General features: G+C 36.8%; 1 protein-coding gene across 1 annotated transcript in view; it reads left to right on the top strand.

Moving 5' to 3' along the window:
- The window catches only part of LOC134857499 (cadherin-23-like), a 121,666-nt gene that overhangs the window by 18,526 nt on the left and 80,031 nt on the right, over positions 1-23,109 (top strand). The window contains exons 11-24 of the mRNA XM_063873736.1: positions 2,085-2,188; positions 2,484-2,625; positions 4,878-5,036; positions 5,676-5,981; positions 6,246-6,473; positions 6,853-7,397; positions 7,943-8,464; positions 8,697-8,926; positions 9,159-9,313; positions 11,411-11,577; positions 12,116-12,309; positions 15,796-15,965; positions 16,263-16,495; positions 16,955-17,123. Of these exons, the coding sequence (XP_063729806.1) occupies positions 2,085-2,188; positions 2,484-2,625; positions 4,878-5,036; positions 5,676-5,981; positions 6,246-6,473; positions 6,853-7,397; positions 7,943-8,464; positions 8,697-8,926; positions 9,159-9,313; positions 11,411-11,577; positions 12,116-12,309; positions 15,796-15,965; positions 16,263-16,495; positions 16,955-17,123 (3,324 nt within the window). The remainder of the gene's footprint in view (positions 1-2,084; positions 2,189-2,483; positions 2,626-4,877; positions 5,037-5,675; positions 5,982-6,245; positions 6,474-6,852; positions 7,398-7,942; positions 8,465-8,696; positions 8,927-9,158; positions 9,314-11,410; positions 11,578-12,115; positions 12,310-15,795; positions 15,966-16,262; positions 16,496-16,954; positions 17,124-23,109) is intronic.

Below are 23,109 nucleotides of genomic sequence, written 5' to 3'. Positions count from 1 at the left end.
AAAAAAAATCTACATCAATCCCAAAAATGTAAAAACTTTGAAAATTATTTTTGTATTCAACAAAAAAAATCAACAAACCTGATGCTGAGCTTACTTTTTGGATATATAATTTTGTTGATTAATTGATATTAAGTTATCCTCAAGGTTAATTTTTGAAAAATCTAATTAATTGATGACGAATTCGCTTCGGAGAGGAACTAGTACAGTAGATACTAAAAATTACTGACCTCTGAAATGATCTTAAAATTGAAACAAGACTGCTCGTATAACAGGGCAAAGCCCTGAATGTTCCGACTGTCCCTTAATTCATATCAAATAGTTTTGGGGAAAGAAACTTTTGGAAACATGCATTTTGGACAAGATCAAAGTGTGAAATGTCCAAAGAGTCGTTCAAAATTAAAACGACCAAATATCTAGCCTCAATTCGAACTGAATTGAGGCTAGATTGAACCTCAATTGTTTTGCCTATCCTGCAGTGTCGATAGAAAAGTTTTTTGGTTTTAATTGCTGAAAAAAAACTGAAGAAAAAAATGAAAAAATGTTGATTGTTACTTAAGTTTTTTTTAACAGTTTTATTCCTTGTTTTTATGCCCTCACACGCTATATAAGTTGACATATTTTGCTTCTGGTAACGTAATATTGAAATCAAATTGCTTGCCTCGACCTTATTTGGAATGATTAAACTTGCCGTTCACGCTTTATTCAGACAAAATATAGCGTGCGTTTATGATCCAATTTTGAATTATTGTGGTCAACGGGGCGTATCGATTAGCACGTTTGCTTATTGGTATGCTTTAATTGCTTCAACTTGGTGGTGCCTATTCAGACAAAAAACAAATTAGCCTAAAATTTCAAATAATTTCGTCGACCACTTGACCACTTAACCGTGGAGTTAAAGTTTTACTTTCGCCAAATTAGCACATAACGGCAAACTTGAGTAAGCAAAACGTGAAATAGTGAGTCTTCAAAATATAACGTTATAAATGGGCGTGCTAATCGACACGCATTCTATTTAGATCAGGGCCTTGCTAATTCCTATAACTTATGTTACAACAACTGGTCACAGGTGAATTTTTTTCTAATTTGAGCTTTGAATTCAATTTTGTTGCTTTGTTAGTAATTACAAAAGCAAAGCGTGTGTTATAAAATGAACTTTCTTTTTTCCAACCTAAGTCGCAAACATTGTTGCGACGCAAATAATGTTGCGACAAAATGTCATTACGAGGGCAAACTAAGCATTTGTTGTATTGTAAGCGGATTCCGCAACAAGGACGCTACCTTTATTTTTTTTTGTTCTTTACTTTCCTTTGATCCTTCCGACAAAATTTTAACATGTTCACAGACTTGTCTCTGGAATCCAGGAACATACAGACAGAAAATTGTGCGCCTATCCAGTGAACAGTTTGGCCTCGTAATGGTGTTCATTTCGAAAGAGTTCATTTTGACCAATAACCAGCTCCTAAGTACAGCCATTGTTAAGGATATTAACACAGACTATTAAATTACAAATAGCACTTCACTTAAGCTTCAAAGTATCGTGGATCTGTAGTGTAGAGGTAGGGAAGGAGACCAGCAACAAAATAAAAGAGTTCAAACCTGGGCAGGGTTAGATGTTTTTTAATGAGCTTTTTCGTTTACTAGCTAGAATGCTTCTGCTCTGTAAATTGAGGCATATTCGTTGGTAATTTTTTTTTTCAAATCGACTGGTACTGCTAGTGCGTCAAATTGGCTTACGTCACTCAAAAAAGTTTGTAGACTCAAAGTTTTACTCATTCAGTTTTTCGCAGTAACGCTATCGGTCATATTTTTGCTTGTATGCGAAGTGCACCTTTGCCTCTGTGTAATTATCATGGTTAGAAATTTCTATATAACTCTTACAGCCTTCAGAGATTCATTCTTGATTTCAACTATACAAAACGGAGCGAAATAAAACATTTGTTTGTATGCTCCGTTCGATGCAAAATGTTTCAACTTTTCGGCCGGTGACTTCAATTAACGGCTGGAACAGGCGCACTCGATAGATCTGCAAAAAAGGGGTTGTGAGAAACCAGTTATAAAGATTAGTATGTGCTGTGTTGTTACAGATGAGAGCTACTTTGTGGTTGACCCAATGACTGGATCCGTCTTCCTGGCCAAGCAGATTGACATAGATGGAGTGGCCAGTCCCCCTCAAACAGTCACGCTCAAGGTTACTATGCTTTTTGAATCCCAGATCTACGTATTTTTTTTTGGGGGGGAGGGGGGAAGGGAATGGTTTTTTATTACTAAGCAAATTCAGTGATCTGCTTTCATAAGTTTGGCCGCAGTAATACGTCCAGATTGCAGTTTTCAACAGAGCAGATTTCAACTCAAAAGCTGAGCTCACAGATTTTTGGTCAAATGGTGATGTAAAATTGAGCCATCACTTTCTCTTCGTTCCTCCTGAAGCATTTTTCAAATTTTGTGAGTTTAAGATTTTGTTTCTGAATGATGTAATTTTGCAGATTGATGCAGCTGACAACTATGGGGCTGGTAATGCGGCAATACAAGCGGTAGTCACAGTGGTCATAGACGAAGTGAATGACAACCCACCCGTCTGTGCAGGCATACCAGAATACACTTTCCTGGACTTAGTCGAGACCACAAGTATTGTTTTTTATCACTATTCCCACACCCTTTTGCGAGAAATTTGAAAACAAAACTTCGTCTCATACATTAGAAAGAACTGCTGATCTGCCCGGGCTTAAAACACTGAAACATTTTTTACAGAAAAATTTTCAAAGATGAGACCAATTAAATTTTGATAGCTCAAAAAAAGGTGCTGCGCACTATTTTTTTCAAAAGAAAGTTTGACCACGTATCGTACCTTTTTTTAGACATATGACATTGATACTGTTCATGATATCTTCTTGAAACAAATTGCATCAGAAACTGTTAATCAGATATTGGATACATGACCTATCAGTTTTCTGAAAAAAATAACACTGTGATTAAAAAGTTCACACGTTATTGTTCCGACTTTCGATACGAAAGTAACGGAATATTTGTGCTCGGGGTGGGTTTTTTTTTCGTCAGACAAATTTCGACTTTTTACCTAGCCATTTTTGACGGATTTTTTAAATATCATTCGAAAGGTATTGTTGTCCTGAGCTCAAATTTGAAAAGTTATTTCACCTGTGATCATTTTTCGTAAAATTACGGGGGTTTAAAGATTGCCATTTTGGCCAATTTGGGACAATTAACGCGCGATATATTTCGCGTTATTAACGCGTAAGCGGAGAGTTAATCCATCTTAGAAATCGTTCCAAATTGGTTAAAAGAAGCCTATTTGCCATAATTGGTTTGTTACAAGGAGCTAAATCTATCCTTTTGTACTTTATATGGCGTGTGGGGTGATGATTTTTTATAAAAATTTTCAAATTTTAGAATCTTTTTTTTCATTTTGTTTTATTTCATTGAATTTTTTTAATGTTATTACTGCTCCATAAACCTTAAAAGGCAGTCAGAACATTCAGGGCTTCACCCTGATACGAGCAGTTTTGTTCGAATTCGGGACTATACATAATTCCTTTTTTGCGAAATCAAGAATTGGTTGATTTTAAAACAATCAAATGCCACAATTTTTTTCAAAAAATAATCGTCTTCCTTTTGACTTGAAATCCTTCACAAAAAAATTAGGATTTGAAATATAAACAAGACTCGTATCAGGGCGAAGCCATGAATGTTCCGACTGCCTTTTAAGGTTTATGGAGCAGCAGTAATAACAATTAAAAAATTAAATGAAATAAAAAAAATGATTTTTTTTCTTCTAAAATTTGAAAATTTTAATGAAAATCATCTCCCCACATGCCATATTAAGTACAAAAAGAGAGATTTCGTTCCTTGTAACAAATCAATTATGACAAATAAGCTTCGTTAAACCAATTTGGAACGATTTATAAGACGGATTAAACCTCCGCTTACGCGTTAATAGCGCGAATTATATCGCGCGTTATTCGTCCCAAATTGGTCAAAATGGCCAAAATGGCAATCTTCAAACCCTCATAACTTTACGAAAAATGATCACAGGTGAAATATATTTTCAAATTTAAGCTCAGGACAACAATATCTTTTGAATGATATAAAAATTCCGTCAAAAATGGCTAGTTAAAAAGTCGAAATTTGTCTGAAGAAAAAAAAAACCCACCCCGAGCACAAATATTCCGTTACTTTCGTATCGAAAGTCGGAACAAAAACAACTTGTTGACTCATTGTATGTTAAAGATTACAAGGTGTTAATAGACATTTCGGTTTAAATTAGTACGCATGTTTAAACTTATTTGTTCTTCAATAATTGTTTAGGTTCTCTAGGGGTGCAACTTGTTGGGCTGCACAGCCCGTATAGCTACTCTTGATTCATATTACATTCTGGTTTTAATGTTGTCCTTTGTATTCAATTCAATATTACCAGTTTTTGCGGTTTTCCTACAGATCTGCCTTCGCGGATAGCTTAAAAAAGTATGTTTGGTTCCCGGATAGCCAAAAACTAATCAAAGAATGGCTTGAAAAATGATTAGTGACCAGGCAAATCCCGACCTGAATAGCTGAACCGAACTCTCAGCGCCGCGCAAATATTGATCAGGCACACTCCAACCGGTAAGTTCAATAAGTTTGCGACTATCCGGGAACAAAGTTGTTTTTCGCCAATCCAGGAATGCCATCCATTTATTCACAAGGAAAATGACCAACGTACGAGCTGTTCAACTCTTTTGGGAGAACTCCTGTTGTGTCCCTACTCAAGACACGTGCAGTTCTTTTGGTTAATTTTTGGGCTGAGAGCATTCCAAAAACGGATATGCATAAAAGTGTCAATTTTTGGCAATCATGTACTGTAATGAGAAACTTTTGCACCACTGCAGCTGTGACGACTTCTCTTGTGGACTTCTCCGTGTGTGACGATGTGGACTTCGGGGGTGGGCAGGCGTGGGCTGCGGAGATTGTGTCCGGGGCTGTTGGCACTGGGAGTGGAGACCAGTACTTCGCAATGGTGGCCAATGATCTACAGCTGGCACATCTGTGTAAGTTCTAGCTAGAGTTCTAAATATTGTTATTAACTATTTATTATTATCAATTAGTTAATAAACTAGACACATTATGGAATTCAAGAAGTTTGACAGATTTGGGTATGCCTTTGGTTCGCAAGGTAGTGGGCTAGGAGGTTTATAAAAAATGGCATACCATTTTAAGAGCCGAAAGTATTCGAAAAAGACAATAATGAATTGATCTTTTCAATTGACTACATGCCTCGGTTAGAAGTACCTCGGAAGTACCTCGCTTAAGAACCTCGGTTAGAAGTATTGTCCCGAAAAACTACTTTTGTTCCCATATAAAGTCATACAGAAAATTAGAAAGCGTTAGTTTTTAAGTTTTACCAGTGATAATTTGATTTGATAGAAAACTTTGGTGGTAAATCTAACAAAGAAAAGCTGCCAGTTTTTTTAATTTCATCCATTTGAAGTACTTCAAAGAGATTTCAAGTGTTCTGCCGGGACCAAACTTTCAAATGAGCTTTTGACTGGGACCATACTTATAAACGTGTACCTTTACAAAGACTAAAGATTGTTGCAGCTATGATTATTATCTTGAAACTTCAAATTACTTGAACCTGTTAAGAAAACCCCGCCGGAATGAAAGAAAACTTTAGTCAACTGTTTCAGTGGACTATGAGGGGGCAGAGCGGAACTTCGAGCTGGTGGTCAGAGTGTACGAGACAGACGAGGGACCTCTGGCCTCCCACGACCTCTACTTCACAGTCATAGTCACAGTTGTCCCTGCTCAGGATGGAAAACCAGTGTGGACCACCACCACCTACACCGCAACTGTGGCTAGTGATATTGCATTCGGATCCCTCGTCACTCCGAACCCGAGCAGCTTCGACTACACTGATCCGGACGGGTATCTGGCCACTGATCCGGATAACCCACACGCGTATGGATCCATGGCTGTTACTCAGTGTCAATGTGGTATGTTTACTATTGCTGTCTCTTTACAAAAACATTATATTTTTCAAAGTATAATTATATTGAAACGTTCCCTTGAAGCAAGTTACTACTAATTTAACATATTTCACTTTGCTAGTATTCCTGTTTGAGTCTAAATCAACCATCGTAAAACAAAAACAGAATCACCCGCCACATTTTTGATGACATTAAATTTACTAAAACTATTCGAAGTAACTCAATTTGTTTGGATAATATTTGGAGCTCTGAATTGAAGAAATTTTTCAGACGCGGTTGCCGTGACTCCTTGTCCCTTCATTCTGGATATCGAAGCCGAGGATGTCTACGTCATTGGATCCCTGATGACCTACGCCTCTTGTGATTTGATTCTGCAGTTGAGTGACAATGCCGGAGTGGTGAGTGACCCAGACGCCACTTTCACCATCACTGTCGACTCAGAGGGGCTACCAGCTTGTGATCCGGAGTCACTGCAGAAGACTATTGCTGAGACACAAGGTTCAAAAAAGTTTAAGTTTTTATCTGACTTAGAAGTGACGAGCACCAAATTTAGTGCAACTTTTTCAATTAGCCAGTGTAAAATAACGTGGAAACTGCGTCATCGCAAAACTCTGAACTTTGAGTTTGTAAAAGAATCATAAGAAGCTCTATAAGAAGTAAATTCTGCCTATTAACTATTAAAGTATTATTACATTCTAATTTTAAGTTAGAAACTCTAATATTAAAATCGATGTATTATTAAACTCTAATATTAAGTTAGATATTCTAATATTAATATCTATGTATTCTTGAATTGTAATATTCAATTCTTTAACCTGAAAACGAAGTGTGCAAAATTTCAAAATCAGTTGGCTGGGGAATATGTTTATTTTTCTAGCCGCAGCGACAGTTTTGATAACTGACCTGAACTGCGTTGACCCCGATGGTGACACTTTGACCTACACACTGACCCAAGGTGACCCGAACTTCGAGGTAGTATCGGGATCGGGCACCGGTCAACTCAAATCATCTGCCAATGCCGCTTTTGACTCATCAGTGAAGAGCTCTTACAACCTCGTTGTAACAGCCGAGGACGATGATGGAAACACAGCTGAAGTCTGGATCTTGGTCATTGTCACGAGTGTTAACGACGCAACTATAAACTGCACGGCGTTTCCGACTACTAATTTGTTCATCTCGGAGGCTACAAGTGTGAATACGATTCTGGGACAGATGTCCTGTCATGACCCGGACGGGGATGAAACTGCGAACGGACAACTGACTTATACAGTGACTGGGAGTAATGGCAAAATAGCAATTGACCCCAAAACAGGTGTATTTTTCCTGGCTGAGGCGGTCGATTTTGAAAATGCGGCTCTGACTAATCCCGTGACGGTGGATTTTGAAGTATCTGATGGCCCGGGAACTTCTATCATAGTACAGGTATGAAACACTTATTCATTTCAAGTCTAAAATGTATGCGTACTCTTCAAATGTTGCTACAAGGGTTTGATCATTTTAAGTCACAATCAAACACTTCATTGGGGTAGTAAATCTACAATTTTTGCGCTATTTACCACAAATATTTTCATTATGTAACTTGTTAAGTTGTTATGACGGCTCATCCACAAGGAAAGGGCCAGAATACGAGCTCTTCAGCTCTTCGCGTAAAATCGCTGTTGTGCTCCTGGTTAAGATCTACGTGCATTTTTTGGCTATTTTTCTGTGCTGGGTAATGTTGCCTCAATGCACCCTCAAGCAACCAGCACGGATCATGGTGGGCCTGATAAAATGAGTATTAGGTTGAGAAAATAGTTTAGCCCAAAGTAGTGCAATAGTATCCTGAGTTCATAAATGCTTTTTGTGAATGCATCAATAGCTTATCATACTTTACAATCAACAGCTGTTTTTCTAAATCTAGTTAATTAAATTGAATTAAAGGATTCTCTCAGGAGTTTAATACATACACAAACTTCTCATGTGTTCAGCGCGACATTGAATACACCAACGTTAATGACATCAAACCGACATGCACATTTGCTTACGACGCCACCAACGCGCCTCTAGGAATCATCGATGACGGAACCACCTCAGGAACCACCATTGGAGCCCTAACATGCCAAGATGGAGACGCAACTGCCGCTCTGAACCAAGTGATCACACTTTCATTCATCGGAAACACCGATTCCACTTTGTTCACACTCACACCCGCAACTTGTACTCTGATAAGCGCTGCGACTTGTTCGATTGACGTGGATCTAGCGAAAGACATTGACGTTGACGCTGAAGACGCCCAGTTCTCAATTCTAGAACTGCAAGTTTCAGACTCGAAATTGACAAATGTTTACAGTTTCCCGTATGTGACTAATGCTGTGAATGAATTCGCACCTGTGTTTGTGAATCTGCCAGGAGCTGTGTCTATTCCGGAGAACACGCCTATTGTGGGCGGGGCTGCGATATTCACCGTTGTCGCAACTGATGCCGATTCAGACGTCACGGGCGATGGGCAGGTACCATCTTTAAATATACAGCAGTTAATCTGGAGTGTTTATAAATCTTCGAGAATAGAAATTTGAAAACTTCAAAAGAACAATGGAAGAAATGTTTTTTGTACACTAACAAAATACAGTGGAAATTGAGAGATAATTCGTACCAAAAAGTCGTACCTGTTTACGAATTTATTTTAAAATAAACAACTAATGAAACATCCCCCACAGATCTAAAGGTATTACAATATTTTAGATCTACTTTGAACTGGACAGTGTGAACAACTACTTCGCAATAGACAGGCTGAGTGGGGAGGTGTTCCAGATAGCCCCCCTGGACTACGAGGAGCCCCTCACTTCAGTGGATGTGGTAGTGGTAGTTAAGGACGAGACTGGAGACAGGCCAGCCTATGCCACTGCCACTCTGGCTGTTACCATTGTCAATGTCAACGATGAAGCTCCAACCTGGGTGCCAGCATCTGTATGGTAGGAGAAAATTTATGTCCACATATTTATACTGTACATATAAATGCTAAGCGATTTGGCTCTTTCCTATCCTAAGATACAAAAATTAGCAAGGCTGAACTAACATTTAATGAAAACCAGTTTTATTTCTCAGAGCAAATAAAACATTATTATTTTTTTCATAAATTAAGTCGTGTAGCTCGAATCAAAAAGTGAAATTGAACTATTGATTATTCAAAAAGTGAAATTGCAGGGACTACTCGATGGCAGAAAACACGGCCACCAGCACTACTCTCGCTACTCTCTCGGCTACACCTAGCGACGACCTGTCGGCCGACCTGAGATACACAATCACTGAACAGTCTCCTCCAGACCCCACCTACTTCGAGATACTGGACAAGACCACAGGTATGTATGATGTAGTCATCACTCACGCTATCACTGCCGACTCTAATTATTACTCCCGGATCTGCAATGTCCAACACAATAGTCATTTTGGTGGGGCCGGTAGCTCACTAAGAGAAGCAAGACCGCTCAAATCAGGGCAAAGCCCTGAATGTTCCGATTGCCTTTTAAGTTCTATGGAGCAGCAATAACATGAAAAATTTAAATGTAACAAAACTAAATTTAAAAAAATGGAAAACTTTTGTAAAAACATCCTCCCACACGCCATATTAAGTCCAAAGTGATAAGTTTTGCTCCTATTAACAAATAAATTATGGCATAAAAGGTTCCTTTAACCAATTTGGAAAGGTTTTTAAAAAGGATTAAGTCTCCGCTTACGCGTAAGTAGCGCGAAATATATCGCGCGTTAATTGTCCCAAATCGGCCAAAATGGTTATCTTTAAACCCCCATAATTTTACAAAAAATGATCACAGGTGAGATGTCTTTTCAAATTTAGGCTCAAGACAACAATAGCTTTCGAATGATAAAAAAATTTGTCAAAATGTCTAGTTAGAAATTTGAAATTTGTCTGAAGAAAAAAACCCACCCCGAGCACAAATAATCCGTTGATTTCATTACGAAAGTCGGAACAATAAGGCACGGTCATATATCGTATCTTGTTTTTCCTAGTAATTTTAAGTAACGTTTTTAGTCTCATTTTATACCATAGATCTTTTCGATCTGCCTCAGAGTTAGAAAAGTAGTTATAAGGCATATAAATTTTAATGGGTGGATATAAAAGTAAAAAGGAGAGTATAAAAGTTTGAATAACTGTATCCTATAATTTGAGGGATTTATTTTACGTTATATACAAGTTAAAATGATAAAGCATGTGAAATGTTTCCTAACTCAATTCTGAAAACTTGAATTGAAACAAGAGTGCTCGTATCAGGGCGAAGCCCTGAATGTTCAGACAGCCTTTCAAGATTTATGGAGCAGTAATAACATTAAAAAATTTTATCAAATGAAACAAAATGAAAATTTTTTTTTCTAAAGTTTGAAATTTTTTTTTTAATAAAAATCATCCCCCCACACGCCATATAAAGTACAAAAGGATAGATTTCGCTCCTTGTAGCAAATCAATTAAGGCAAATAAGCTTCTTTAAACCAAATCGGTACGATTTCTAAGACGGATTTAATCTCGCGTTAAAAGATTGTAGTTAAGAAAAGGAGGTTGAATTAAAAGTTACGATAACAAACAAGCCTGCTCGTACCAGGGCGAAGACTTGAATCTTCTGACTGCTTTTTAAGGTCTATGGAGCAGTAACAACATGAAAAATTTAAAAATAAAAAAAAATTATAAAATTAAAAACAAAATTGAGAATTTTTGTAAAAAAACATCCCCCACACGCCATATTAACTCCAAAGTGATAAATTTTGCTCCTATTAATAAATCAATTATGGCATATAAGCTTCCTTGAAACAATTTGGAACAATATCTAAGACGGATTAAATCTCGTTTACGCGTTAATAACGCGAAACATGTCGCGCGTTTATTGTCCCAAATTGGCCGAATCGACAATCTTTAAACCCCCGTAACTTTACGAAAAATGATCACAGGTGTAATATCTTTTCAAATTTGAGCTCAGGACAACAATACTTTTCAAATGATATAAAAAAATTCCGCCAAAAATGACTTAGTTAAAAAGTCGAAATTTGTCTGAAGAAAAAAAACCCACCTGAGCACAAATTTTCCGTTACTTTCGTATCGAAAGTCGGAACAAAAATATGAGTCCAATAGAGAACGAATTACCGAAATATCTAACATGGACTGGTATTTAAAATATAGAAAGTCGAGTTAAGCCTTAAATTAGTGTAGTAAATGCAATACTACAGTAGAGTTTTTCTTTTAGAGCCATATACATCGAATCCAAATACGGAATATTCGATAAAGGTTCAGTTTTCTATGAACCTCTTTAAATTGAAAGCCATGATGATGATGTATAGATTTGTTTAAAGGTTTAAAAGGAACGCATTGGTCAAGTATTCAGCTAAATTCCGGGGTGTTTTTCTTAGTTTAAATCGAATGAAGTTTAATTTTTCTTCTGTTTTCCTGCCAGGTGTCATCACCACTACCACTAATGCACTGGATTATGAGGTAGCGAGTGACGTCATTCTGTACGTGAAAGTGTGTGACTCACAGGGGGCTCCCAACTGCCTCTCGGCCACTGCACTCGTCTATGTCTCTGTCACTGATGTGAACGAATATGCGCCCCAGTTCCTACAGGTTCACCCACTTTATATTCGAGACTCCATAATGCTCTCAACATCTTATTGACAATGCCAAACACAAACCAACGAGATTGTCAACCTAAACGATCTGTTTCTTAATGTAGGAGCTTATAGACTTTGTGGGCTTTTGTAATTATGCCTGTAAAACATTTTGTCAAAGAAAAGCAAATTTTGCCGCTTTCTTTGACCTTAGATTGACTAAAATTATTTTCCAAGCCCTATCTGAACACTCAAGACACTCTGTTTGGCAAGAGTTTCATGCGATGCATCTGAATTTTCAAACACGCTCAAAAAATGACGTTTTAGAGCACTTGTTGGAAGTTTTGGCCAAAAGTCAAAAAATGTTCACCGTGTGCTTCGCCTCTAAATAAGTGTTTAGAGGCACCCAAGGCGCCTCTAGAAAAACTTTAGTGGTGGACTGACTCGCAATGGTTGTAAAATAGTACCAAAGGTCTGTACCAAAGAACAATTTTCGCCCTCCCGGTAAATTCGTTCCTAATTTCTGTCGTGTAAAATTCATGCGTCTGTTTCAGCCCAGTTACAACTTCGAGGTGCGTGAGGACGAACACGTGGGCTTCCAGGTGGGCAAGGCTGAGATCCAGACAGAGCTGAACGAGGAGGGCGTGAACAATCCAGATGACGCCAAGTGTTCCATCACCACTGCCACCACTTACTTCTCCATAGACCCCAACACATGCATCATCACGCTCATCGACACTATTGACAGGTAACAACTGGCATGACAAAGAAGATGTCAACCTTTAAATTCGTTCAGGATACTGCCCCAATACTGGATTTGTTGGTTTGCAACGTACGAATTCATTGTTGCTGCTATCAAACACATTCTAGTTGCGCTCAATTTCATGCCTGCTATATCATGTAACTAAGAGTCTATTGTCTCGAGCACAGAATCTAAACAGCAAATTTAGCTTGTGGAAGCATAAAGTTCCATTACAAAATCGAAACTTACCTCGAGCACAAATATAGAAAAAGTCGGAACAAAAACCGCAGCTGATGAAATGGTGAATATCTTGAGCCACCAGCGGATTTAGGGGCGGGGCGCGGAGGGGGTGGACGCCTCTCCATTCTCAGGGATTCAAACCCCTGCCGACCCCCCCCCCCTTTGTACTACTTTGAGATTTCCATTTTTGACTAACGGACCCTTAAATTTTTCTAAAGGCGCCTGGGACGCCAAAAATACTAATTCTGAGGAGGTAGCCCGCGCCGAAAAACGCAATTTTCTGGTCAAAACTTTCCAAAAAGGCTCTAAAAACGCCTTTTTTGGATGATTTTCCAAAAAACTTCCTGCGTTTCAGAACACCATTTTAATGTGGCACTTGAAAATTGCTTCAAAATATATCAGGTTAAAACTCAAAATTATTTTCGCTAACTTCAAACTTTTGTATGGAAGATTCGGTTGGAAGACTTGTTTGCGTACTATAAAAATATTACAAAAAATCTAAATTTATTTTGCTTAGACCAACCCTAAAAAAAAGTTGCGTGTTAAATATGGTTTCAAACAAAAAACTTTTTACTTGATTTTCAGACTTGAAAATTAACTTGAGTACGTTAAATTTTATGGATGTTAACTCTCGTCTCATTTTTGTTTGTTAGTATTAACCAAAGGAATCGAAAACAATTGCAACCCGTTTATTTTCCTACTGTACGTGCCCTGCTTTTAATCTATCACAATGATAAAACTTTAGAAGAATGGCAATTTGCTTTTTTTTTCCAATTTGTGGTACCTGAATATGCATGGAAAACAAAAAGAAAAAAAGAAAAAACTAAAACACACTTGAATACAAAACTCCTCCCCATTTTCATTGGTCGGAACAATAAAACGGATTCAAATGAGCCTAAGAGTACCAATGCGATCTTCCCACAATTATGGCAAAACTTAAAATGATCTCGCCCACGTTTTGATGATCCGTGACACCATGACAAGAGTTTGGATCTAAGACTTTCAGAATCAGAATTTTGCGATTTTATGTATAACATCGAATCAGGTCGAGATCTTTTAAAAAAATCTATATCTTGCCAAGGTCGTACAAGATCTAGACAAGACAGCCATGTTGCATCTTTAACTCCAATTCACCATGATCTTGGTCAGATTTCCTGTGATCAGAACACCGGGAAGATATTCAGAGCATCCGGTTACTGCCCAAGTGGCACAGAATGCTTCGACCATCGTTATCGTTGCAACTACTATAGTAAAAAAAATAAAATATTTAGGCATATAAGTCAAGTGGTAGCGCTGAATTGTTTCATGCGATAACTTGTGAGATCAAATTTATGGTGCAAAAAAATTCTCATACAGAAAAATCAGATAATATGTTTAATTACCAATTACCCGGGTGGACCTAAAATGCTAATCATACAATTTCCATATATCAAAAATGCTAGTTATACACTTTCACTCAAATTCATAAGTACAGAAAATTGAATGAAAGGTATATGACTAGTATTTTATCATATATGGAAATTGTATGACTAGTATTTTTCCATACACCAAAAACTTGGTTTTCCGTTCAATTTTGTTTTCTCAATATTTTTGCGTTGCGTTCGTATCCGAACGCAAGTGACAAAGACAATTGTTACTCGAAAGTAGAGACACCAAATGTTTGACCGTCTAGCAATTGCCCTGCTCTGAAAACGGCCTCAATTGTCTTAAATAAGTCTTACACAAAAGATAGAGAGAATTTATCAACCTTTTAAATTTAGGCAGAAGTTTTCAAAGCTGATTTTAAAAGAAAATAATTGATTTTTTAATGAACCATGCATGGATCGTGCATACAAAAACATGCCATATAAAATAAATAGGCTTTTGAGCACACTTGTAAAAATTTTATCCAGAGAAATGGAAAAAAAAACTCATTTTTTGTGTTTCTAGGACTACGCTATGCACAAAAATTTGATTTTTTAAGTCAATTTTGACACTAACAAATTTTGCTGTCGCCATAAAAAAATGCTAGTCATAGAAATTCCATATAAGGAAATTGTATGATCAGCATTTTTTGAGCAAATTTTTTTTTTATGACGATACACCAAAATTTATGACAAAAGCAAAAAAAAGTTTCTAAAAATTCGCTGAGGTCATTTTTCCAAGATGAAATTTGTATTAGTAATAAATTTTATAGACTTAGTTTATGGAATTGTATGAATAGCATTTTCGGTCTCTGGAGGTCAACCCGGGTTTTGAACAAACTACTGAAGCTGGGCATGTACTTTCTATTCGTTAATTTTCAACAATTTGTTCCATGCAAACTAATCATCTGGAGGGGTTGAATGATATATCATTTTAGAGACCCTTCAGTCATAAGCCAAAATTTTCAAAACGTTATATATGTTTCTAAAAGAATCAGTTTGAAATTTTTGCTTTTTAGTCTATTTTCGAGCGAGTTAAGCGAGCAAGTAACGTAAGACTTTTTCACTACGATACATTCTTAGCTGTGAGAAATTAGTAGTGAAGCTCAGCTTAGCGATTATATTTGGATAAAAATTACATTATCCATCTGTTATTGTTCCGATTTTCGTATTTGTGCTCGGGTGTTTTTTTCAGACAAATTTCGACTTTTTGACTAGCCATTTTTGGCGGAATTTTTTGTAATCATTCAAAAAGTTTTGTTGCCTTGAGCTTTATTTTGAGAGCATGAGAACTGTGATTATTTTCTGTAAAGCTGAGGGTTTGAAAATGTGGGGAAAAGTTACAGATTGCCACTTTAGCCAATTTGGGACAATTAACGCTCATTATATTTCGCGCTATTAACGGGTAAGCGGAGGTTTAATCAGTCTTATAAATCGTTCCAAATTGATTGAAGGAAGGTTATTTGCCTTGACTGGTTTGTAACTTTGTATGGCATATGGGTGGATGATTTTCCCAAAAAATCTCAAATTAGAAATCGTTTTTCTATCACATTCAATTTTTTGATGTTATTGCTGCTTCATAGACCTTAAAAGGCAGTCTGAACATTCAGGGCTTCGCCCTGATACCAGCGGTCTTGTTAGTGTTTTAAAAATAACTGTATTCAATTGAACCTTTATTTAATTTCTAGGACAATCTGCGTTTATTGGTCTAAATCATGAATAAAAAAGCGACTTAAATTGGAAAAAATGGTAACCGATTTTTTTTTTTTCAAAAATAATTCGGTCCAAATTTTCTCTGCTACTTGCAAGCCGTTAGCATTTGTTTCTATTTGACATTTTTTAATTAAAGGGAGACTGTAGCGTCTGAGACTCTGACAGTGAGGGCGGAGGATGCGAGTGATTCCACCAAATTCTCCACTGTGACTGTCACCATCTCAGTCAGCGATGTGAATGACGTCACGCCTTCGTGCACAGGGGGTCCCACCTACACACCCTACTACATCAACGAAGAACAGAATGGTAACTGAGAGGATACATATTGGTTTAACATTCTATTTTTGGAAGTATTTGGGTTTTGAAGTATTTATTTAGTATCTCAATTCTTACAAAAAGTAATATTAACTTCTTACCAAAAGATTGACGGTTTGCTGAAACTAAACTCGATTGTAGCGATTAAAACAAAGCCGGCCAATTTTTGCTCTAAAAACTTTTGTGCTTAAAATTGCGATCAAATGATCGCTACATGACACAACAACGGTGTCAATAAGCTTCAGTAACCAACTTGCTTGAAGTTTCAGTGAAAATTTTGATTTCTAGGTGTACTGGTAGAGGACGTCTCTCTGACCACTGACATATGCATCATCTGCACTGACACAGACGCCACTGCTCCCTATGACATGAACAGTGTCAAGTACGAGATCATTTCCATAAATGGAGACCCGGGAGACGACAGCTTCGCACTGGACTACACACAGGGTGCATGTCAGTTCGGAATCAAGTCCAATCGACTGCTGAGTTACGAGGATGGAGTGCACGAGTTCCTAGTTCAGGTACTCATCCTTTTTGATGACCCTTTTTTGAATTGAAAATAATCAATTTTAATTTTATATGAGAAAGAAACGTTTTGTTGCTGTTCTGTAATTTTGAGAAATCTTTTTGTAATTGAAGTAATCTGAGTAAACGACTTTATACAAAACTTAGATAAGTCGGCTTTTACCGAAGTTCTAAAGTTTTAACTTACCTTTCAAACGTTGCAAGGTGTCGCTTTCCCTAAACTTTTGTTGCTAGTTGTCGCGGTACTCGTTGTCGTATTTCTCTACATTGATTATCAAGTTCAGTTAAGCTAGTGTCAAATTTTTTTCTGAGGGTACCTGTATTTAGGACTTTAGCTCTTTTTTTCATTCAAAGCAAAGAATGAGAGCTATGCAATTATAGCGTACCGACTAGAATAGTGGCATGTGCTAGTCAGCATTTTAAATTCATCTCTATGTGCAATCAATTCACAATAGGTGAAGATCACGGACAATTCTGGTCTGTTTCCCGATGCCCTCTCTTCGACAGTGTACATCCCAGTGAGACTGAATGACGTCAACGAGGATGACCCCTCCTTCATCACTCCCCCCACTCCAGCCTCATTCACCATCACTATTGATGAGTCCATGCCCAGAGGGGCTGTATGTAAGTGGTCATATTGAGTTATAACCGCTGTGGTTAACTCATAGAGTAATTTCGGATAGGGTACACCGTCTGCTCGTCACGCTATCTTATTTTCGGCCGGATAGATTCGTGCAATTTCTTAGTCTAATACCGATCCTAATCTTACTCTTATACTATCTAGTCTCAGGTTGTTTAACTAGTCTCTGCTAGGCTCAATAGATCTAGGGTATACTGGTTTATTGCGGCTGCTGAAGTTCTCTTGGAGAGGCAACTAATTTCTAAGTTAAATTCAAATCTCTCTGGTGCTGAAATTACAAGTAATTTCAGCACTTACAAATAAGTGGGTTGTTAGTTAGATGGATCATGATTGGTTAATATTAAATACTTTACAGTGGTAAAATATCTAATTTATCCAATCATAAAATGTAGTTTAGATCAGGTTCCACCCATCCGGGTTTTACAGAGTTTTTAGAATTGTCTTTCTGCAATTCAAAGGATGGATGATGGACGTTGGTATTTGGCGAACATCATATTTCTTCTGGGTTCTCTTGTTAGAGAAGTTCCAGGATCAGTCGTTGTGTCTTCTTATGACAACGACTGGGTTTTCGCAACAAACTCAAATCTGATTTCAGAATGGTTGGCTATGACAGGTTTTTCTGTTTCATGTAGAGAACTTCTTTTGTGTTTGACGTTGTCTGGGAATGGCGTGGAGATTGTGCGTGGAGGGGATGCCTGGTTACTCGGATCTGTACGTATACTTGAACATCGAGGTGGTCATTGGTCTAGTTCAATGAAGTCCTTTTCTGCAAAGTCAAGTCGTACTCTAAATCTTTTGAGTTGTGATTGTGGACGGCATATTGATTGTGGTTAGCCATTCTTTTTCGAGTGTAGTGGGGTCATTTTGTCTTTGGATGTTCGTCTTTGGTGTTGTATGCTGATCTATATACTGCAAGGTATAATTTACTTTTTATAAAATTTTTATTAGTTCAGTGTTTTAATTATGATTTTGGTTATTTATTTTCACAAAAGCTTTTTGTTTTAGTTCGGTTATTTTGAAGAGTTACTCACCCTTGAGTACCTCTTATTAAAAATAGAAGTGTGGTCACAAAGCGTGGATGTAGCGCGGTGGGTTAGGCCGGCTATAGAGCATGCTCAGGACGTCCTCTCTGGTTGGTTAGGCCAGGAGTGGGAGTATGATTTCGTGCGGTTTCTGTGAGAGGTCCTGTTATGTGATAACGTTTTATGTCGGGTTTGTGGTGGTTTTTCTTATGTTTCGTTGGTTGTGTCCTTTTTTCAAAAATCAAATTGTTTTTGGTATGGTTTGTCTTTCGACTTTTTTGTGTTTTATTATTTCTTTCTTAGACTTTATAATAGTCTTCAAAAGAATAATTTATCCAGTTTTAAACTGGGTTAATCCGGTTTGGGTACCGTTGGTTTCCTTTTCTTAGTCATGCTGTTATTCTATGTGTTGTGGTGTTTAGTAAGCTGCGTTAGTTAGTTTTATTTAGTATATAATTCCTTTCCAACCGGGTTAAAGGAAAGTTTGAAACTTGTTATCGTGTGTTAGAGTTGTTGAGTGTGAAAACTTAAAACTGAAATTCATTATTTAAACAATTCTTCGTGGGCGAGCTGTGCGAGTTTGGATAGAATTCTTGTGCGAATGAATGAAAATATCAAAAGGTTAGTACTGCACTTTCGTCTTATCAATTTACTACATACAATTTCAATTTTACTGCTAGTTTTGGGGAAAAATTAAGTTACAAATTTTCATCATTATTAGATTTACTGCTTGTGGGGAAACAATTTATAAATTAATTTACTACATTGGTATGAATTTTATTTAATTTAGCTGGTGCAAAATATTAATATAGTTTTGAAGAGTTTGAAGAAGTTTTCTATTTTTTTTTCTTTTGTGTTTTTTGCAGATGATCGTGGGATGAAGACTAAAAATCTAAATGAGACATGGATAAAGAATGGTTAGTTTTCAATTTGAATTTATTAGTGAAGAATATGTATAAATTATACTTACCTGTTAGTCGTCGGGGAAAAAACCGTGGGGGAAGATGTCGTGTATTATGTCGGAATTTGTTAGTAATTTTGCTAGTATGCGAATGATGTTTTTAGTTTGAAGCAGTGGCCAAAGCAATTGAAGTGCTTTAATGGTTTTTAGTTCTTCAGTGCCAACTGCAAACTCATTAGGTGTGTTTTGGATGAGATTATATAATTTGTGATTGTATTTAGTGTTGTGGATGAATTCTAATATTGGGATTTCTATAGGTTGAATAAATTCATGTGGGATAAGGAAGGGTCTGGATTCTTCTGCATTAAGGGTCTTCGTGATGGGACAAAAAATATACGTTTGGGTTATGGGATCATAATTGCGAAGAATACCGTGAAGGTTAGTATCTTTGATGCAATATGTGAAGTTAAGGAAAAATGGTGAAGTGTATTTAGAGTTAATAAACTGAAAACGGTGGTGTGGTTGTCTTGATGGAGTGTGCAGGTCAAAATAATTTTGTATGAAGCGATAGTATGTATATGCGTGGGTTTGTTTAGTGCGTAACATAATGTCGTGTGAGCAGTGCAAATCGCGTTCATGTGGTGCAAGCAAATTAAAGGTTAGTGAAAATAATTGAAATCTTTCTTTAAAACTTTCGTAAGCTTGTGTGTCGGTTAGTGCTTCAGAAATGACGTGGTCGAATTTGCGATCAAATATATTGAGTGTAAATACATATGGTGTTTTGATGAAGAATTTTTCTGTGATTTGTGGGTTAGCGAAGCGATCATCATCTAAAAATTGGTCTTGGTTAGCTCGGATGATGTTATGATCGTAATATTCTAGCGTATATTCGTTAGCTCGGGGTGCAGTGTATGTTTTTAGTGACTTTTTATATCCTATATAAGTAAATTGTCTATGTGTTAGTGGTGTGGTGAGTCGGTATAGCATATCTTGATTTCTTTCTATATCGATGTGAGTATTAGATAATGGTAGGCAAAGGGGATTAGTAAAATGATAATATGATGTCCAATGAAGTGTAGGCATTAAAACATGTTCGTCTACATAGCTACGTGTGTTGTTAGTGTCATGAGGGGTGTTTAATGTTTACTGTGGAAATGAAGGTAAGGGTGATTGTTAAAAAATCTTTCGTGTTCGTGTGATTTGGATGATTAATATATTCACGGGCTGTTCCTGGTTTTGTTGGAAATGGATGGTTTGGGAATTTTCTTTTGAAAGTGCGGTAAGCTCTATTAGTGCTATTTGATGATTCGGTGGGTGTGGATGATGGTGCTAATGATGCGGTATAAGCTGAAGAGAGTGTAGGGGTAGGTGGGTTTGATGATTCTATTGTGAATGAAATCTGATTGATAGTGGGGGTGTCAAGGTGGAAGGGTTGTTGTTGTAGGGTGATAAAATTATCTTGTTCTTGGGAGATTTGGGGAGTATCTGGAGAATTGGATGATCGGTCTGAATGAAATGAAGAGTAGGTAGGGGTGACTTGGGAAGCGTAAGAGGGTGTAGAAATGGATGGGAGTGGGTTATTTGGTGGGATTTGTTGAAAAGGGGGTGTTGAAAAATTTGAGGAGTTGGTTTGAAAATTATTGGATGGAGTCGGTTCAGAGTCTGCAAATTCATCAGGGGTTTCAATATTAGGGTTATTGGGTTGTGAAATGGAGTGTAAAACTGAGATATGTGAATTAGTGTCTGAATTCATGCCTGATGTTATATTACTAGATGGGAAATGGGGTGGCGGGAAAGCAAAAAGTGGAATTATTGTAATTGGAGTGTTGAGATTGGTTGGGTGGGAATTTGAGCGGTGTAGGGATCCAAGTTGTCGGCTCATCGTGGGCTAAAAAAATTATTATTTTGAGACTGAAAAGCGGTGGTATGGGGTTGTTCTATAATTTGTTCATATGTATTTTCATCTTGTGAATGATGTGTCATTATATGTTGAATGGGACTTTGTGATATGGTTGGTCTGAAATTTGGATTATGTGTTATTGCTAAATTTCGAAAATGTCGTGGGACTAGGGATAATGGATGGTTATGTGGTAGGGGTGGTAACTGTGGTGCTGTAGGCGTTATTTCTACATTGTTATATTCTTCGTCGTATGTGTTTTGTCTTGTTGCTATTTTTGTGTTGTATTCTTTTATTTGTGCGTCTAAAATGATTTTGTTTATTGATGATGAAAAAATTCCAAAGAATCCTGCAAATAGTATGCGTGCTACACTTGCTTGTCTATTGACTTGTGTGTGTATAGCACATGTGTTATAGATTCCTTTTAAGAGTGAAAAAAGAAATCCTATAAAGTTAAACATTGCGTATAGAATAGTCAACTTTTCTAAGATGTAATAGGGCCATCCTAGAAAATCAAGAATTTCATTTTTTAGTGTAACAAAGCTAAAAATATTTATAGGTGAGATATCTTGTGGTCGGTATTTTTCACCGTTTAGATATATATAGTCTTTAATGTCTTTAAAATATCCGCTATAATCTTGTGTATAGATATCTGCAAATCCTGCGGTTCCGGCAAGTTTGCGTAAGTTTTGGTCAATTGATTGTCTTTGTATAGTGTCCATTTGTGTTAATAATTCTTGGAATTGTTGTGTCCTAATGTGATGTTGGATATCGGATTTTGAATATATTCCAATTGATTGTAAGTCGATATTTGGGTTTCGAGCAATAGCTCTAATGCTTTCTGGTGAAAATTTTTTGAGTGATTGCATTAATGTGGGGTATGGGGTAAGAAGGTAATATTTATCTTCATCAGGGTTCAGTTGTACTACATTGTGGCTATTTTCTGATCCACATGGAACTGCGGTATCTCAGAAATAGGTTCGTGTTGAAAGTGTGTCAACGAAATGTACTTTATTCTTATAAAAGATAGGGATTCTTTTATAGCATCGTTTATCTTCAAAAACATATAGTGGTGATACTTTTTTGGTACAGGTATAAAACCATAAGATGTTTCCTTCTTAATCTAAAAAATTTGATCTATTTCCTGATAGTAAATATCCTGCGTAGGGTATTTTTAGTACTGCTAGTGCTAATGATTGTAAGATTTGTGTTCTTTCTAGTTCGCATAGTTGGTGAAGCGTTTCTAATTCAGAGAGTGACATTTCTTAAAAAATTCGGCTAATTGTGTAGTCTAATTTCATATCTAAGTGAATATCATAGTGGATATTACCGAAATATGTACTATTCATTAGTGATAGTTCTTGTAAACGTGTGCTTCTAGTGTCATGGGGCTTTAGATGTCCACCAGGTTGACCTTTACTTTTTTGAAAATTAACTGGTATATATGATGTTCCTTCGTTTATAGGATGACTTGTGGCGTATGGGTCGATTTTTATTTTTCCAGTGGTCATGTCGAATCCTTTTTCGTATTCAACTAATATTTCGGAGTATTGTGTTTTGTGAAGTGGGTTTTTGTATTTACATGCAAGTTCTGTTTCTTGATATATTTGAAAACGTGTCAATTTATTTTCTATATTGTGTATGTTTCTAAAATTAGAACTTAGTTTTCGTGATGGATTTACTTGTTCATATGGAATTGACTGTATATAATATTTTTCGTGAAATTTTATCATTCGAGCGTGTATTTTTGCTACTTGAAATGTTGTACATGTGTCTTCGGGGAACCAAACAATTGTTGCTTGTGTTCGTGTTGTAGGGTCACAATAGCCTTGATCGTTTTTACAAGGTAATCTAATTCCTTGATAGATCATTGTGTTGTCAGATAAGTCGCGTGTGAGTTGTATTTTTTCGAGTTGTATTTTCCAATCAAAAAACATTATTTCTTGATATCCTTTATTTTTTGTGTCTGCTTTGCAGTTTGATGGGTTATTTATACCAATGTGTGGTATCCAGTGTTTATCGTGTATGTCATAAGTTAATCTTCCGTGTGCGCCGTTGTATGGGTATTTTTCATCTAGTTTTATATGTCCTTGATATCTTTCAAGTTCTGCTTGATGTACAGAATCTGCAAAAGCTTGGAACTATACTAA

Source organism: Symsagittifera roscoffensis, chromosome 1 (genome assembly GCF_963678635.1).
Source record: "Symsagittifera roscoffensis chromosome 1, txSymRosc1.1, whole genome shotgun sequence".
In the NCBI taxonomy this organism is placed as follows: Eukaryota; Metazoa; Xenacoelomorpha; order Acoela; family Convolutidae; genus Symsagittifera; species Symsagittifera roscoffensis.
The sequence above is the reverse complement of the archived record's forward strand: the minus strand, read 5'-3'. Positions and strand labels throughout refer to the sequence as shown.